The sequence below is a fragment of the Sorex araneus genome, chromosome 2, assembly GCF_027595985.1.
Source record: "Sorex araneus isolate mSorAra2 chromosome 2, mSorAra2.pri, whole genome shotgun sequence".
In the NCBI taxonomy this organism is placed as follows: domain Eukaryota; kingdom Metazoa; phylum Chordata; class Mammalia; order Eulipotyphla; family Soricidae; genus Sorex; species Sorex araneus.
Window position 1 is genome coordinate 55,022,354 of NC_073303.1, and position 14,099 is coordinate 55,036,452.

Here is a 14,099-nt window from a genome sequence, read left to right on the forward strand (position 1 = left end):
TCGTTTCTGAGATATTACAGAAATGCATCAGTGGTCACCAACCGACCGTGTTCTGTGGGGAGTTTGCTTCCGCTGACTGTTGAGATGAGCTATTCTCTAGTCTGGAGTGTTTTTCCTTCCTCGACTCTCAGGACCATACTCTTGCCCAGCTCGCAGTTCTCTTTTGTCTGAGCTATTCCAGCTGTCTGTTAGTCTGAGCTCGTTGGCCACACTGGAGACGGTGACTGTCTCCTACCAACGTTCACTTAGAATTTAGCATAACGGACAACTTAGGGGGAAGGGCAGCAGCTGCATTATTCCCCAGATGGGAGGATTGAGGGCTGATTTCATCTAGTTTTTCCTACATTGTGGTATACCTAGTGATGGTAACTCAATGGTTTTTGTAGAGTGAACCTGCTAGGGTGGAACTTTGATCGCTGTCATGTGCTTCGTGCCTCTGTAGACTCAACACGCCGCGCATGCTGCTCCCGATGTCACTTCCCCATGGCTCCCTCCCTTCCCTAGGACTCTTCCACGACTCTGCTTTGTTAGGAAGGGAAAGTGACTGCAGTGCTTCATTCAGTTTTAGTGGATTATAATTACAATATTTTAAATCAGAAAATATGTTAAACAACCCAAAGTAATAGAAGAGTCATGCACATATGACACGTGCTAATAGTTTGTCTCCTGCAAGTCCCAGAGAAATGATTATCAATACTTCTTTAGACAAAACTGTGAAGAACTCAGACTGCAAAGACTCTCCATCTCTGCAGCGACGGAGGTGAAGCAGCCCTTACTCTCTCCCTTCTTCAGCCAAAAGAGGGAGTAAAGCACTACAGGTCGCTTTTTTCACTGCATAAAGACCATTCACGAGTTACGTCTGTGTCCCAAGAGCCTTCTTTCTGTGTGGAAGTCAAGGACAGCCCTGTCTCAGGCAGATGCTGTTCTAGAAAGCTACATTGATTCGGGAGGAATCCCGAGGCAGCTCTGAGCAGCTGAGAGGGTGGGAATTTCTGGTTTGCTCTCAGACCAGGCGTGAGAACTGGCCAAGGGGGATGGAGAGGATGAATAATGTTTTCTGGGGTGTGGACAGCAAAAATATTCAGGTGAATGTACCAGGAAAAGGTAATTTCAGATCTGGAGACGGTGGGTTAGGCATTTGCACGTGGTTGACTGGGTTTGAACTCAGACACCATGTATGGTCCCCTGATCCCTCCTGGGAGTGATTACTAAGCACAGAGCCAGAAGTAAATCCTGAGCACTGCTGGGTGTTTCCCCGAGCCAAAATCAATCAATGAATAGAAATCTTTAAGCTTCAGTCATGTTCCTTGCTACTTCTTCAAGGTACAGGCATTTATCTAATTAGGGCAGAGACGACCAAGTGTTTGGCTATTTTTTTTTTTTTTTAAATTTTTATTAAATCACCATGTGGAAAGTTACAAAGTTCTCAGGTTTATATGTCAGTTATACAATATTCAAACACCCATCCCTTCACCAGTGCCCATATTCCACCACCAGAAACCCCAGTATACCCCCCGCCCCCACCCCCTACCCCCTACCCCCTACTGTATAACTAATGAATTTCACTTCGTTTTTTCTTTACCTTGATTACATTCCATAATTCAACACAAAACTCACTATAGTTGACATAACTCTCTCTCTCTCTCTTTTTTTTTCTCTTTTTCCTTTTCCCTTTTTTTTTTTTTTTCTTTTTCCCCCTCATCCCCCTTCCTGCGCCTCATAGTATGGTGTACGCCACGCCACGTCGGCCAGCGTGGGGCTTTTGCTTAGTTCACAGTCCAGAGGTGGCTGCTACATTAAAAACCTTCAATATTTTCAACAAAAACTTACTGTTATTATTTGGAGTTTCCCCCCAAGTCAGACCTGTTCAAATGGAACCAATTCACATTGCTGACAATTATAAATGTTAAGTCGCGCGGACGCTGCCGCGTCCGCGCGGTTTTGGGTTTCTGTATAAAGTCCAGGGAGAATTCTGCCAGAAATTACATAGCCCAGCTCACAGTCCCAGTGCATTGCTGTAAGAAGTCTCTGAATTCAAAGTCTTTAGGCGCAGAGGGTCCGATTCGCGCTCAGCAGCTCCGGGTTTATCTGGGCCGAGGGCGTGCCGGTTACGCCCCCTTCCCATGAGTTCCTGGGAGCCCCCAAAGTAAAATCCGAATACCTGTGGGTCTGGAATCAGAAGATGGCGCCTGCCACATGGTGCCGCCAGCCCGCCGCTTTCCATGCAGGAAGACAGGGTGGGGGGGGAAAAAAAATCCACCCCCAGCAGCACCGAGTTGTAGCCCAGTTTGGTGTCCCAATGCATTGCTCTCAGGTGCTGCGCTGGATGCCCGAATGTGTTACATCTTTGGAGTCAAAGTCTTTAAGCGCCGCAGAGGGTCCGATTCGCGCTCAGCAGCTCCGGGTTTATCTGGGCCGAGCTTGGCTATTTTTTTTAAGAGGAAAGTATTTCATAAACAGAAAGCATAACTATGGGGACAGAATACTTTTGTACATCACAGATTCTTCCTAAGAGGATTTTCATACCCCCTTCTCCAATTGAACACCCACACCCTTATGGTTATATCTTATTTCTATACTAACGGTTTTATTTTCCTGTCGTTTTGAACATTCAGTATAGATAGCATACACAGCCATGAATTTCTATCACTTACACGCAAAGCATCTATCCGATATTTGAAATAAGCAAAATTTGCATTTGAATCAAGGCAAAACATTCAGCCAACAATGACTTGAAGGCAATGTTATTATTTGCAATTTATACTTGTTTCCTAGAACTGCCATCACAAATGACCACATATTGGTGACTTGAAACAGCAGAAATACACTTTCTCACAATTGTGAAGGCTGGAAGTCTGGAAGCCAGGCTTTTGAGAAGGATCTTTGCGTCGTGTCTCCTGCCCCTGGTGGGTGGGTGACTGCCGTGGTCTGCAGCCACAGTGCTAGCTGCTGCCACAATCTTACTCTTCCTGTTTGCAGCCGCAGCCCTTAAGTGTTGTTTATTGTCGTGTGACTGCTTTCTCTTTGTGCATGGGTCTGTGTCCCTTCTCTACAGTTCTTTTTCAGTTTGTCACCTTTCTTTCTATAAGGGCGCTCATCCTTAGACTAGGACCCACCCTTTTCTAATGTGCCTTCCTCTTAGGTTAATTATTGCTGTGGAATCCAAATATCATCATATCAGAGGTCCTAAGAGGGCATAAACTTGGACGAAACACTGTTCAATCCAGTACTTTATTTGATTAGATCCCACAAAGCATTGACCAGCATCAAATTGGAGAACTCTAGGCATTTCTAGATGTTCCCACAGACATTGCAGGATTGACCTCAATAATGGAATCCTTCAGCAGAGACATCTATGTCTGTGCAGACAGTGCCATTGATGAAGATCTTGATCTGTTTGGCCCAGGGGACCCTTGGTTTGAGGGTGGCTGGTAGCAAAGTCCTCCATGCTGGAGATGGAAAGTCTCAGAGACCCCTTCCCGATCCCCAACAGGAAAGTGCTGTTGATGTGGGCCTGCAGAGCCCGTTCTTTGAAATGAGTCTCACCTAGGGCAACTCTAAATGGCGCAGATGCCGGAACAGAAAAGCGAAACATGAGGAAACGCTGCAGCAAGTGCCATCTTGCTTGGCTGTCAAGGTGAGCACGGGAGCTGCTGTGTCTTCTCCCACCCGGCTGTTGGCTGGTGATGAGTGGCCTGGTGTACGGGCAGGCGTGATGTGGCTCAGCGTTCTGTCGAGTTAGCATTGCAACGGACACGTTGGGGGTACTCCAGCTTCATTGCCAATTCACGTTCCTTACTGTTCTCCTTTTTAGAGAAAGGCTGAGCTGATTTCTCTTGTGTAAACAGGATAAAAATGTCCAGACTGATCTCCGTTATGAGTAGACAGGCCACCAACTGATCCGGGATGATGTTGGTGGTGAAATGCCACCTCCTTTTCGGGACCCTGCTTATCACTTCATACTCCTCATTGCCTTCTTCCTGATCGCTGTAAAGAGGGTCATTGCTCTGCTAAAGCATTTGTGACCCTGTCAGGATGTAAGGCAAGACAGGCCTGGCATGCTGGCATGACTCTGGGGCCATCTGTAGCAGCCGCAGCAAACCTCAGGCACACACTTCGAAGGTGGCCAGGCCTGAAATCTGGTTCTTCTGCCTCTCAGCTTTGTTCTCAGCTGGTGGATGTGACATCATCAAGGTCCCCAGAGGATCCATCCGAGAGCCTCCCTGCAAGGGCCTGGACTCAGCTGGGGGCCCCCTGAGGTGTTACTGAGGAATGAGCATGCATTCTGTCACCTCTGGAAGAAAGCCTCTTCTGAGTTCAGTTGGTGAACTATTACTTCCCCTACAACAAAGTACTCGTGCCATGACACAGCACTTACAGTCCTCAGTTATAGTGTCGTGTCTCTGCCTTGACCCTCTTTTCTCTTCAATGCTCAACAGGTGTTCCTCAGATGACACTGATAACGTCTCTTTGCCCCTGAAGTCCCCATCCTAGATCCTGGGGAGGTCCTGGTCATGTCTTCAATTCAGTCAAACTGGAGGTCAAAACCCTAAAGAAATCATGTCAAACGAGGGAGTTAGAATTAGAATATGGGATGTAGATGTTTTCAATATATCTAGCCTCACTAATGTATGCACAAACAAAATGATCACATAGTATACATATTTAATTGCTAATTAATCCTATACCAAAGTGATCCTTAGAATTAGCCTAGGAATGTGAAAAATGACTACTGTCCATCTTGTAGAAGTTCTTATGTAAATATAGGTTGTCCCAGGATATCAGAATCTTGAGAAGTGTGGCTGACCCATCAAACAAGGCTCCTCTGCCTTTGCTCGCAAGGAGGGAGTTTTCTCTGTCTCTGTCTCTGTCTCTGTGGCATCAAGGGTGGGTGGGGCTGCATCTCGATGCCAGAAAGTCATAAGCAGAAGCGAGGCCAGTGTTCACCTTCCTGCCCTCCCATCATCGTTACTCACAAAGCATTTTCCTCACTTCATGGCCTCTGCCTGCTCTTGTGGTTCTTCAGCAATTTTACACATGAAGGTTCATGCTTGTAGGAGGTTGCAATCAAGGCCCGTCTGTGTTCTTAACTTAGAGCCAAACATAGTTGTTGCTCAGGAAGTGTGTGCTAAATCGGTGAATGTGTGAATCAATCAAAATCAAATTCTTCTACAAAGCAGGACTGAGATTAATATGGCTTGTCCTAGTGGCAGGAAATGTAATATGGGGTCTTCTATCTAAATGGCACCCTTCTTTTGCATCCCTACCATGGTAGAGACCTTTGCCCACTTGACCATGTGGGAAAATATTAGTTTGTGGTGTCAGGTTTAGAATAAATTCATGCCATTTCCCTTTAAAACTTCCTCCCACTGTCTTCCACCTGTGCCCAGTAAAGTATGTGTTTCTCCCTTCCCAGGAAATTCTCTGGAGAAACCCTCTTTGATCACACAAGCCTTGGTCCATATTTTGTCCTTTCTTCTCCTTATTGGAATTCTTCTAATTAAAGTACAGGACAAAGTTATCCTTGCCATGAAGCTTTTTCTGATTTCCAACCAGAAGTGAGCTCATCTTTACAGACTTTTAAGCTCTCCAATTCTTTTGGTTAAAATTCTAAGTAATACCACACATTGCAGTCCACTGAGTAAATGAGGTCATCTTATATGCTAGATGAAAGCCTCTTAGGGATAGTAAGTCTCAAACATTTGATTTTATTGACTCTTGTATCAAGTAAGGACTTGATCAATAAGTAAAGGAAGGAAGAAGGACAGAATGAATGCCAGGAACCAGGGCCAGAAGGTGGGGCTGGGAGGGGAGGGAAGAAGAGAAGGGCCAATGGAAATTAATTGGAAAATTTGGAAGATGTCTTTGATATCACTGAGTCATTACATGAGTTCTTTCCTGAACATAATTCTTCCTTCTATTCAATTACAATTATTTAAATATTTGCATATTTTAAAAATACTTCAGCCTATGTACCAATGGTTTTATTTCCTTTTCTAGGGCAAAGGGAAAATGTTATAGATAGGAAAGGATGTTGGAATTTTTATCAAGTACAGAAATATAAAATACTATTTTTAAAGAGAGACGAGAATAATAAAAATTATCATGAGACAGTGAGCAATCATTTAACTTCACTGACTTTTTTTCCCTAAAAGAGGCCACTATTAATCATTCCTTGCTATTCTGAGCATGTATTTGTGCTGCTGTAGATTTCAGTGCTCTTCTTTGTCATCTGTGCCATTCCTTGGTTGGAGAGTGACAAGTTGTGATGGTGGGAAACTGACAGAATGAGGCCCAGGGATGAATCTTGCCCATTTTTTTGCAATGAGGGTGGAGACATAGAGGCTTCTTACGAGCATTTAGTAGTTCTTTTGTCATTTTCCATGTGAATGAGTGGTTGCCACATTTAAAATGTATTTCAGACAAAAATGTAATCCTGTCCTCCCTTTAATGCCCCCTTTCCCACCCAAAAGAACCAAAATATTTTAGAGCCACATGCTCAAATACATCTATGTTTGTCTAACGCACAAAGACTTAGATACATTATTTCTTCATTTGTATTTTCTAATTATCCCATGAATAGGAACTACTGGTGATTTGAAACTATTGCTTAGCTGGTGGCTGCATAATATATTAGTAAAAAAAAGGTATTTCCATTTGCCTTGCATTCCATTCCTTTAATACCTTTATGCCTTTCTTAAACAATATTATTCAACTAGTTGTATCTATTCACTGACTTTGAAGCATTCTCTGTTCTAATCCAAGTAAAAACAATAACAACAATAAAATCATGCACAGTACTCAATGACGAGTTTCTTTTGCAGCATATTCTGGGATAGAAGTTGAAAGATGGGTGTGAAAGTGTCTTGGCAGATTAACAGATACAGAGGAAAATGTGCCTGTGTTCAAATATGTCTCCTATGGAGCAATTAGAACCTGTTTATTATTTAGAAATGATTCGTGAGTAAAGATCTGATAGCAATATAAAGCTATTTAAAAAATACTATAGAATATTATGTACACTGAGAATTAACTCAATTTATTAATTTTTTCATTTTGAGGCCACACCCTGCTGTTCTCAGGGATTAGCTCTGGGCTCAGGCCTGGCTCCTGGAGGGCTCAGGGGCTATAGGATGTTTTGGGGATCGAACCCCGGCCGGCTGCTCCAGCCAATGTTTCACTCATGTTGAATAGTCATGCCTGTTTGTCCAATGTTCTATTTGTAATCCAGAATAACTTCTGAGATCTTCAAAGTAAGTAACAGCCCGCTGGGTATTACTAAACCTACCAGTGTACTTATAAGTATATTTTATTAAGCAGTAGTTAAATATTAAAAGTAACAAGAAAAATGATATGTTCCTCTTGGATTTCCCTCTTAGTCTTTGAAGCTGTATGCTGTTAACAACTATATTATATATGTAAATATGTTATAGATAGTCCACCCCAAAGCAAAGAACTCATATAATGATCTATGTATTGCAACTAAGGTAGTGGACTGAACTTGTGCAAAAAAAAAGCATTTAGAGACATTTCTTTTACCAAAAATGTATGATATGTCAAATAGAAAGGAACATCTTAAAATAAAAACGAAATCTTAAGGGGAAATACTTTCAAATGTCACTATTGGAAAGTAGGTCAAATTGAAATGCTTACTTTACTTTCTTGTTCCCGTGGAATAGAAGCCAGAGGCCCAGAGAGGTAGCAGAGGGGTTGAGGTACTGTCCTTGCACATGAACCATCCAAGTTTGATCCCTAGCACCCCATACGGTCCCCTGAACGCTATCAGGAGTGATGCCTGAGCATGAGCCAGGAACAAGCCCTGAACAAGCCGGTGGAATCTTAAAAACAACAGCAATAACAAAAAAGCCCAAGACTCAAAACAGAATCTATTTAATATCTTGGATACAGTAAAAGAAATATTCAAAAGAATGTAAATGAAAAATTAGGACAACATGACTCATTTTCCAAATATATTTGGAACTCCTAAAGCTTCCTGGGTCTGGCACACTTCTCAGCTTGGGGAAATTTCTGGCTGTCATTTCTTTAGGTAAGAAATCTGCCCCTTACCTTCTTTTCTTCTGGTATCTCTGTGTTGTGAAAGTTGTTTCTTTTGATGCCATTTCTGCCATTACTTCTATTATAGTTTTTAGTCTTTTTCTTTTGCCCATTTCTTTTTTTTTTTGGTTTTTGGGTCACACCTGGCGATGCACAGGGGTTACTCCTGGCTCTGCACTCAGGAATTACTCCTGGCGGTGCTCAGGGGACCATATGGGATGCTGGGATTTGAACCTGGGTCAGCCGCATGCAAGGCAAACGCCCTACCCGCTATGCTATCACTACAGCACCCCATTTCTTTTTTTTGAGTAGTTTTAATTCCTTTATTTTTGAATGCATTGATTCAACTTTTTGGCTATTTCCGTTCTGTCACTCAGCTCCTCTTTCGTGTCTTTGTCATTAAAACGCTGTATTTGTTAGCTATATGATTGTTTTGGGTTTTTTTTTTCTTTTTGAGTCACACCTGGCGATGCACAGGGATTACTCCTGGCTCATGCACTCAGGAATTACTCCTGGCGGTGCTCAGGGGACCATATGGGATGCTGGGAATCGAACCCGGGTCGGCCAAGTGCAAGGCAAACGACCTACCCGCTGTGCTATCGCTCCAGCCCCGATTGTTTTGGGTTTTTAATCAAAATTTCTCCCACACATTCTTTGTTGATGCTCTCTTCTAATAACGTGCTCCTTTCCAAGAGTAACTTTAACTCTTCTTTGAAGTCTTCGTCAGGGAGACTGCATCACTCTTTTGTAGTGGGCATTCTTGCCCGGCTGTCTTACTGATCTGCGGGCACAGGTGAGTCCCTCCCTCTCCTCATTACGTGTTTATCCCCTGGAAACTGGGACTCTGTTTCAGCAGGTCTGTGTGGTGATCAGGTGACAAGGTTGCCAGTGACAAGCGGCTATCAGGTTTTCATGGAGAATTTGGGGTAGGCTGGGGAACTCATGCACGCGGGTTTACGAGGCGCCGGGGCCTCAGGTCCAGCTGGTGGTCGCGTTGTCTCTAGGACTGCCAAGGAGTCTCGCCACTCCAACGCCAGCTAGAGAAGCACAAGAGGTGTTTTCCTTCTATCCATAGACTGTTTACAAATCTATAGAAATTATCTTCGGTATCCAGTTCTCAAATATTTCTGAGCCTTTTAGTGCCATGTTCTTGCTTTAGTATATCATCATCATCATCATCATCATCCCATTGATTATCGAATTTCTCGAACGGTCTCAGTAACGTCTCCATTCGTTCTAGCCCTGAGATTCTAGAAGCCTCTCTTTACTCGTCCCTTCCAATGGTGCCACATTGGAGGCTCTTTCGGGGTCAGGGGAATGAGACCCATCATAGTTACTGGTTTTGGCATATGAGTACACCATGGGGCAGGAAACTCTCAGTAGCTTGCCAGGTTCTCCCAGAGAGAGAACTAGGCTATAAGATATTGCATGGCCGCAAAGCGGTCGCGTGCTTCTGGGAGCTTAGTTTTAGAGTCATAAAATATGTATATATGTATATATTATATAATGTTCTGAAAATTGAAAAAACCGTAAGTCCCTCCAGAGACTCTCTATGAGTTAACTAAGTGAGAAGACTATCTTGTGATTTAGAAAATTTGTTAATTGGTCAGTTAGTAAGCCTTTGTTGCTTTCAGTCATTAGAAATTCCCTAGAGATAATATTTAAAAGGACAACTGAGACAGTGATTTCCTCAAACTCAAAAATGAGGGGCCTAATGATAGCATAGTGGGTAGGGAACTTGCTCTGCACACAGTACACCGGCACTGGATTCTTTTGATTCTCAGCATTCTCCCTGGTTCTCTGGGCCCACCCAAGGGTGATTCCTGAGCACAGAGCCAGGAGAACCACCCTGAGCACCACTGAATGTGGCCCCTAAAACAAACAAAGAACTCAAAAAAGAAACAAAGCTAGACCTTACAATCTACAAAATGACCCGAGAGTCATTGACTCACTTTGTATTTTTAAGTGGTCTCTTGACCAAAATCTCAGTTTTTCTGTCTGTAGATTAAATCCTTCTGGGATGCTCTTATCTCCCATATGTTTGGCTCACATCTAATTTTGAGATACAAAGTATCACTTAACCTTAACTACGAAGTACTAGGAGGTCTCAATTTACAGTGCCATTTTATCACATTTTAGTCACCATTTTGAAAGAACATCAGATTGACTGACCTGGGTTCAGACATGCCTCTATACATCAGTCAGCTAGAATGAGAGTCAAGACCTCAGGTACAAACATTGCTACACAAGCCTGAAATAAAAGGGAAGTGACAATAATCCAAAAATATTTTTTGTGATGGCAGTTATGCACAAGGTATTGTTTTTGGCAATAGTGAAATACATGAGCAATAATAAAATACACTAGCCACTTATAACATGTCAGATATATTAATAAACTTACTTTGGGGGGATTAAGCGAGCCTAAATATATTTTTATTTTATTAATTCTTTTATTGAATTACTGTTAGATGCAGAGTTACGCAGCTGATCATGGTTGGGTTTCAGTAATACAGTGTTCCAACACCCACCCCTCCACCAGTGCACATTTCCCACCACCAATGTCCCCAGTTTCCCTCCCACTGTCATGGCAGGCACTTTCCTACTGTTTGTCTGTCTGTCTGTCTGCTTCTCCTTTTCGAGGCATTATGGTTTGCAATACAGGTACTGAGGGGCTATTCTTTATTCTTTCATATCAAAGAAACATTGTAGATATCTATTTACTGCAAAATGGGATGCACAGACCCAAATGAAACAATATTGAATAATTAGGAAAGAGGTAAGTATGAAGTCTAGAGGAGGGAAAATACGGAGGGACGATACAGCAGGTAGGAAACTGGGTGTCTCAGAGCCGTTAGAGAACGGAGATCTGAACAGTCCCGTGAACTGAGTGCTCACTGCTCACTGACACTCAGCCACTGGTGTCAGCTGGTGACCGCAAAGCCAGTGGGCAGAGTGAGCGGCAGAGCTCAGCCTCCGTGCTCCCTGGCATGCTCGTCCAGGCGTGGGACCCACTCCTTGCTATCTTTGGGACCAGCAAACGGGATCTCAGCTCTGGAACACTGCCAGTGTCCTCTCTCCCTCTGGGACCTTCCTCGCCTCTCCCGAACATCTTCCAAACATCCGCTTACCATTCCGTCTTCTATAGCGAAGTGTTCAAGTCTCGCCCCTTCACTGAACTTTGCTCTTCATCCCCTCTTCTTCCCATTCTTGCCGATGGCCGTTAATCTGTCCTCATCTAAATCTGCATCTCCACACCATTGACGCTTGGTCCCGTCTTTACATATCCATTTCCTGCTATGCTCCGAGTGCCTTCAGTTCAGGCTTCTGGTCTCTGTTTTTCCCCCTTCATCCCCAGAAAGTGCCCTGACCCAGGACTTTCTGTGGTTATTGAATAGATCATGGAGAAAATGCAAGTATGTCTAAATGAGGAATAATAATAACTTTGATTATTGTGATATAAGTAGTACTTATGTACCAATTAATCACTGTATCACTATCACTGTCATCCTGTTGTTCATCGATTTACTTGAGCAGGCGCCAGTAATGTCTCCATTTGTCCCAGCCCTGAGATTTTAGCAGCCTCTCCTTACCCATTTTTCCTAATGATTGGAGGCTCTTTTCAGGGTCAGGGGAATGAGACCTGTTATTGTTACTGTATTTGGCATATTGAATATGCCACGGGGAGCTTGCCAGGCTCTGCAGTGTGGGCAGGATGCTCTCGGTAGCTTGCTGGGCTCTCTGAGAGGCATATATATATATTTTTCTTCATGATGATGTGTCGCGTGGCTGCTAAGTGGCCGAGCAGTCCAGGATTATGTTCAGTCATGCGTGAGGTTCGGCCTGAGAGTGTGGAAAGCGGCTTGGAGCGTGGAGGTGGTGGGGTAGTGGAGGTCGGCTGCCAGGGCTGGGTCCCTTGGGGTGGGGAGGGCTCTCACCTGCCCGCCCCCTGCTGGGGTAACCCTGGTGCAGAGTCCAGTGGTATGGTTGTGGTTATGGGGGCCACATTTTATTTTATATTTTTATAAAATAAAAATAAAATAAAATACTAATTAATAACACATAAAATATTTTTACATAACCATTCCTTTCAGCTTCACAACATCTCTGGGAAGAAGGGAATTTAGAAAAGGACTCTAAGTCAGAGGGAGCAAGAGTAGAGAGACATATGAGCAATGACATTGGTTTGCTAAATTTAGTCCAGGTATTTCTGCAACAAAGATGTTGTATCACAGGAGTTGGAAAGCTGCCGGTTGGAATTACTCAGGTCTTTTAATTAATCATGTTGTTAAAGGATGTGTGGATATTGGCAGGATTTAATTTAGTGGGTCAAATTCCCCTCGAGCCTTGGGGCAGGACATGTTATCAAGGGCAGTGCAGGCATCAGACGCAAAGCGTTTGCTTGTGTTGCAGCTCAGTATGGGGCTATTCCAGTGGCTCCAAAGATGCATATTACAATGTCATTGTTTGAGAATTGACAAACTGGAAAGGTGGCTAGTTAGCATACTAGCTTAGCAGTTTGTATATTCTTGAAGCCACCGTTCTGATGTCATTCTTACCGTAATGTGGAGTGCACAGAAGATTGGAATGCACTTGACATTCTAAAAGCTATTTTTATAGTTATCATTTAACTTGCAGAATTAATGCAGAATCAAGCTTAATGTAAAAATTACCAAAAAAATAATTTTCCCCCTTTCTTTCCTCAGATGGCTTCCCTTTATGTCTGAGGGCATAATTCATTCAGAAATTGAACTTTATCCTCAAGGTGAGAATCACTGAGAACATATGAAGACAGTACAAGATAATTTTGGTTCAACTGGACATCAAGGAACATTCTCCATTTTTCCCCAGAATGTTCCCTTTGATTAACTTTCACATTGGATTTATAGTTGCTCCTCACATTGAAAATAAATGCATATATAAAGATATATCTTGGCAATGGTGTTTATCCTACTCTAAGTTAAGATCAACCTAAAGATTTGCTATGAAAGAGTTAAATTCACACTTCTTTTTTTCTCCCACTTATAATGTCATCAGACTGATCTATTATTAACTGCACTTCACTTTTATTTTTGCAGAAATGCAAATAAATCATCAACCTAAAATACAAGAGGAAGCAAATGGTAAATGTTGTTACCACTTTTCATCTTTTGCTCATCTAAAATCTTTCTTCTTTTTCAATATTACCTTTCTTGAAAAATTTATAGCAAGCATATCTTTGTTGAGCTAATGTTAATTGAGAATAATTGACATGACTATAGGACCATACATCTAATTTTAATTAAGTTTGTAAAGAAACTAACATGAGCAATATTAGTCTCACATATGTTTTTACATACATGTTTTTCTCTTCAGTAAGTATTTGGGGATGGAATCATTTTTTCAAATGATTAATTTTTATCAACTGTAGTATTTAATAAACTAAATACTGATAATTACATACTGATATCTCAGTTTTCTTTTTAAGTTCAGACTAGCTTTTTGCATTAGATTGTCTTCCAATCAATATGTAACTTTGTTATTAATATTTTATATTCTAAAGTGGAACTGAATAAATGAATAAATTTAGATGACTAATTATATACCAGTGAACAAACGTTTATGTTTTTTAAAAAACGTTTTACTGTATGACTCAATTTGAAATTAGACAAGGGTTAATTAATGCTAACATTATTACATACATAAAATTCTATGCTGACGACATCTGCAAAGCTGCAAACACTTCATGTCCACTCCAACCCCCTTAAACTAGCTTTTGCATTTACCGAAATTAGAAACTATATTTTTCGCTTCTATTTTAAATTCTTCTGTTTTTTGTAGCGCTGGACATGAAAGCCAGGGCCTCCCACATGCAAGGCCAGTGCTCTACCCCTGAGCTATATCCCTGAGCTAATTTAATTTTATATATTTTCTTATAAAGTAAAAAAAAGTAAATGCTTAAAGGAAAGTAAATGTATGTGTCAGGCTGTAAATATGGGTCTAATTTTACTAATGACTGAGGAACTCAGTAATTTTAATAAGCCTTTAAAGGTTTGTGACTTACAATA

General features: G+C 42.1%; 1 protein-coding gene across 1 annotated transcript in view; it reads left to right on the top strand.

Moving 5' to 3' along the window:
* The window catches only part of RP1 (RP1 axonemal microtubule associated), a 209,597-nt gene that overhangs the window by 102,291 nt on the left and 93,207 nt on the right, over positions 1–14,099 (top strand). Inside the window, exons 22-23 of the mRNA XM_055124422.1 lie at positions 12,759–12,817; positions 13,131–13,175. Coding sequence (XP_054980397.1) covers positions 12,759–12,817; positions 13,131–13,175 — 104 coding nt within the window. The remainder of the gene's footprint in view (positions 1–12,758; positions 12,818–13,130; positions 13,176–14,099) is intronic.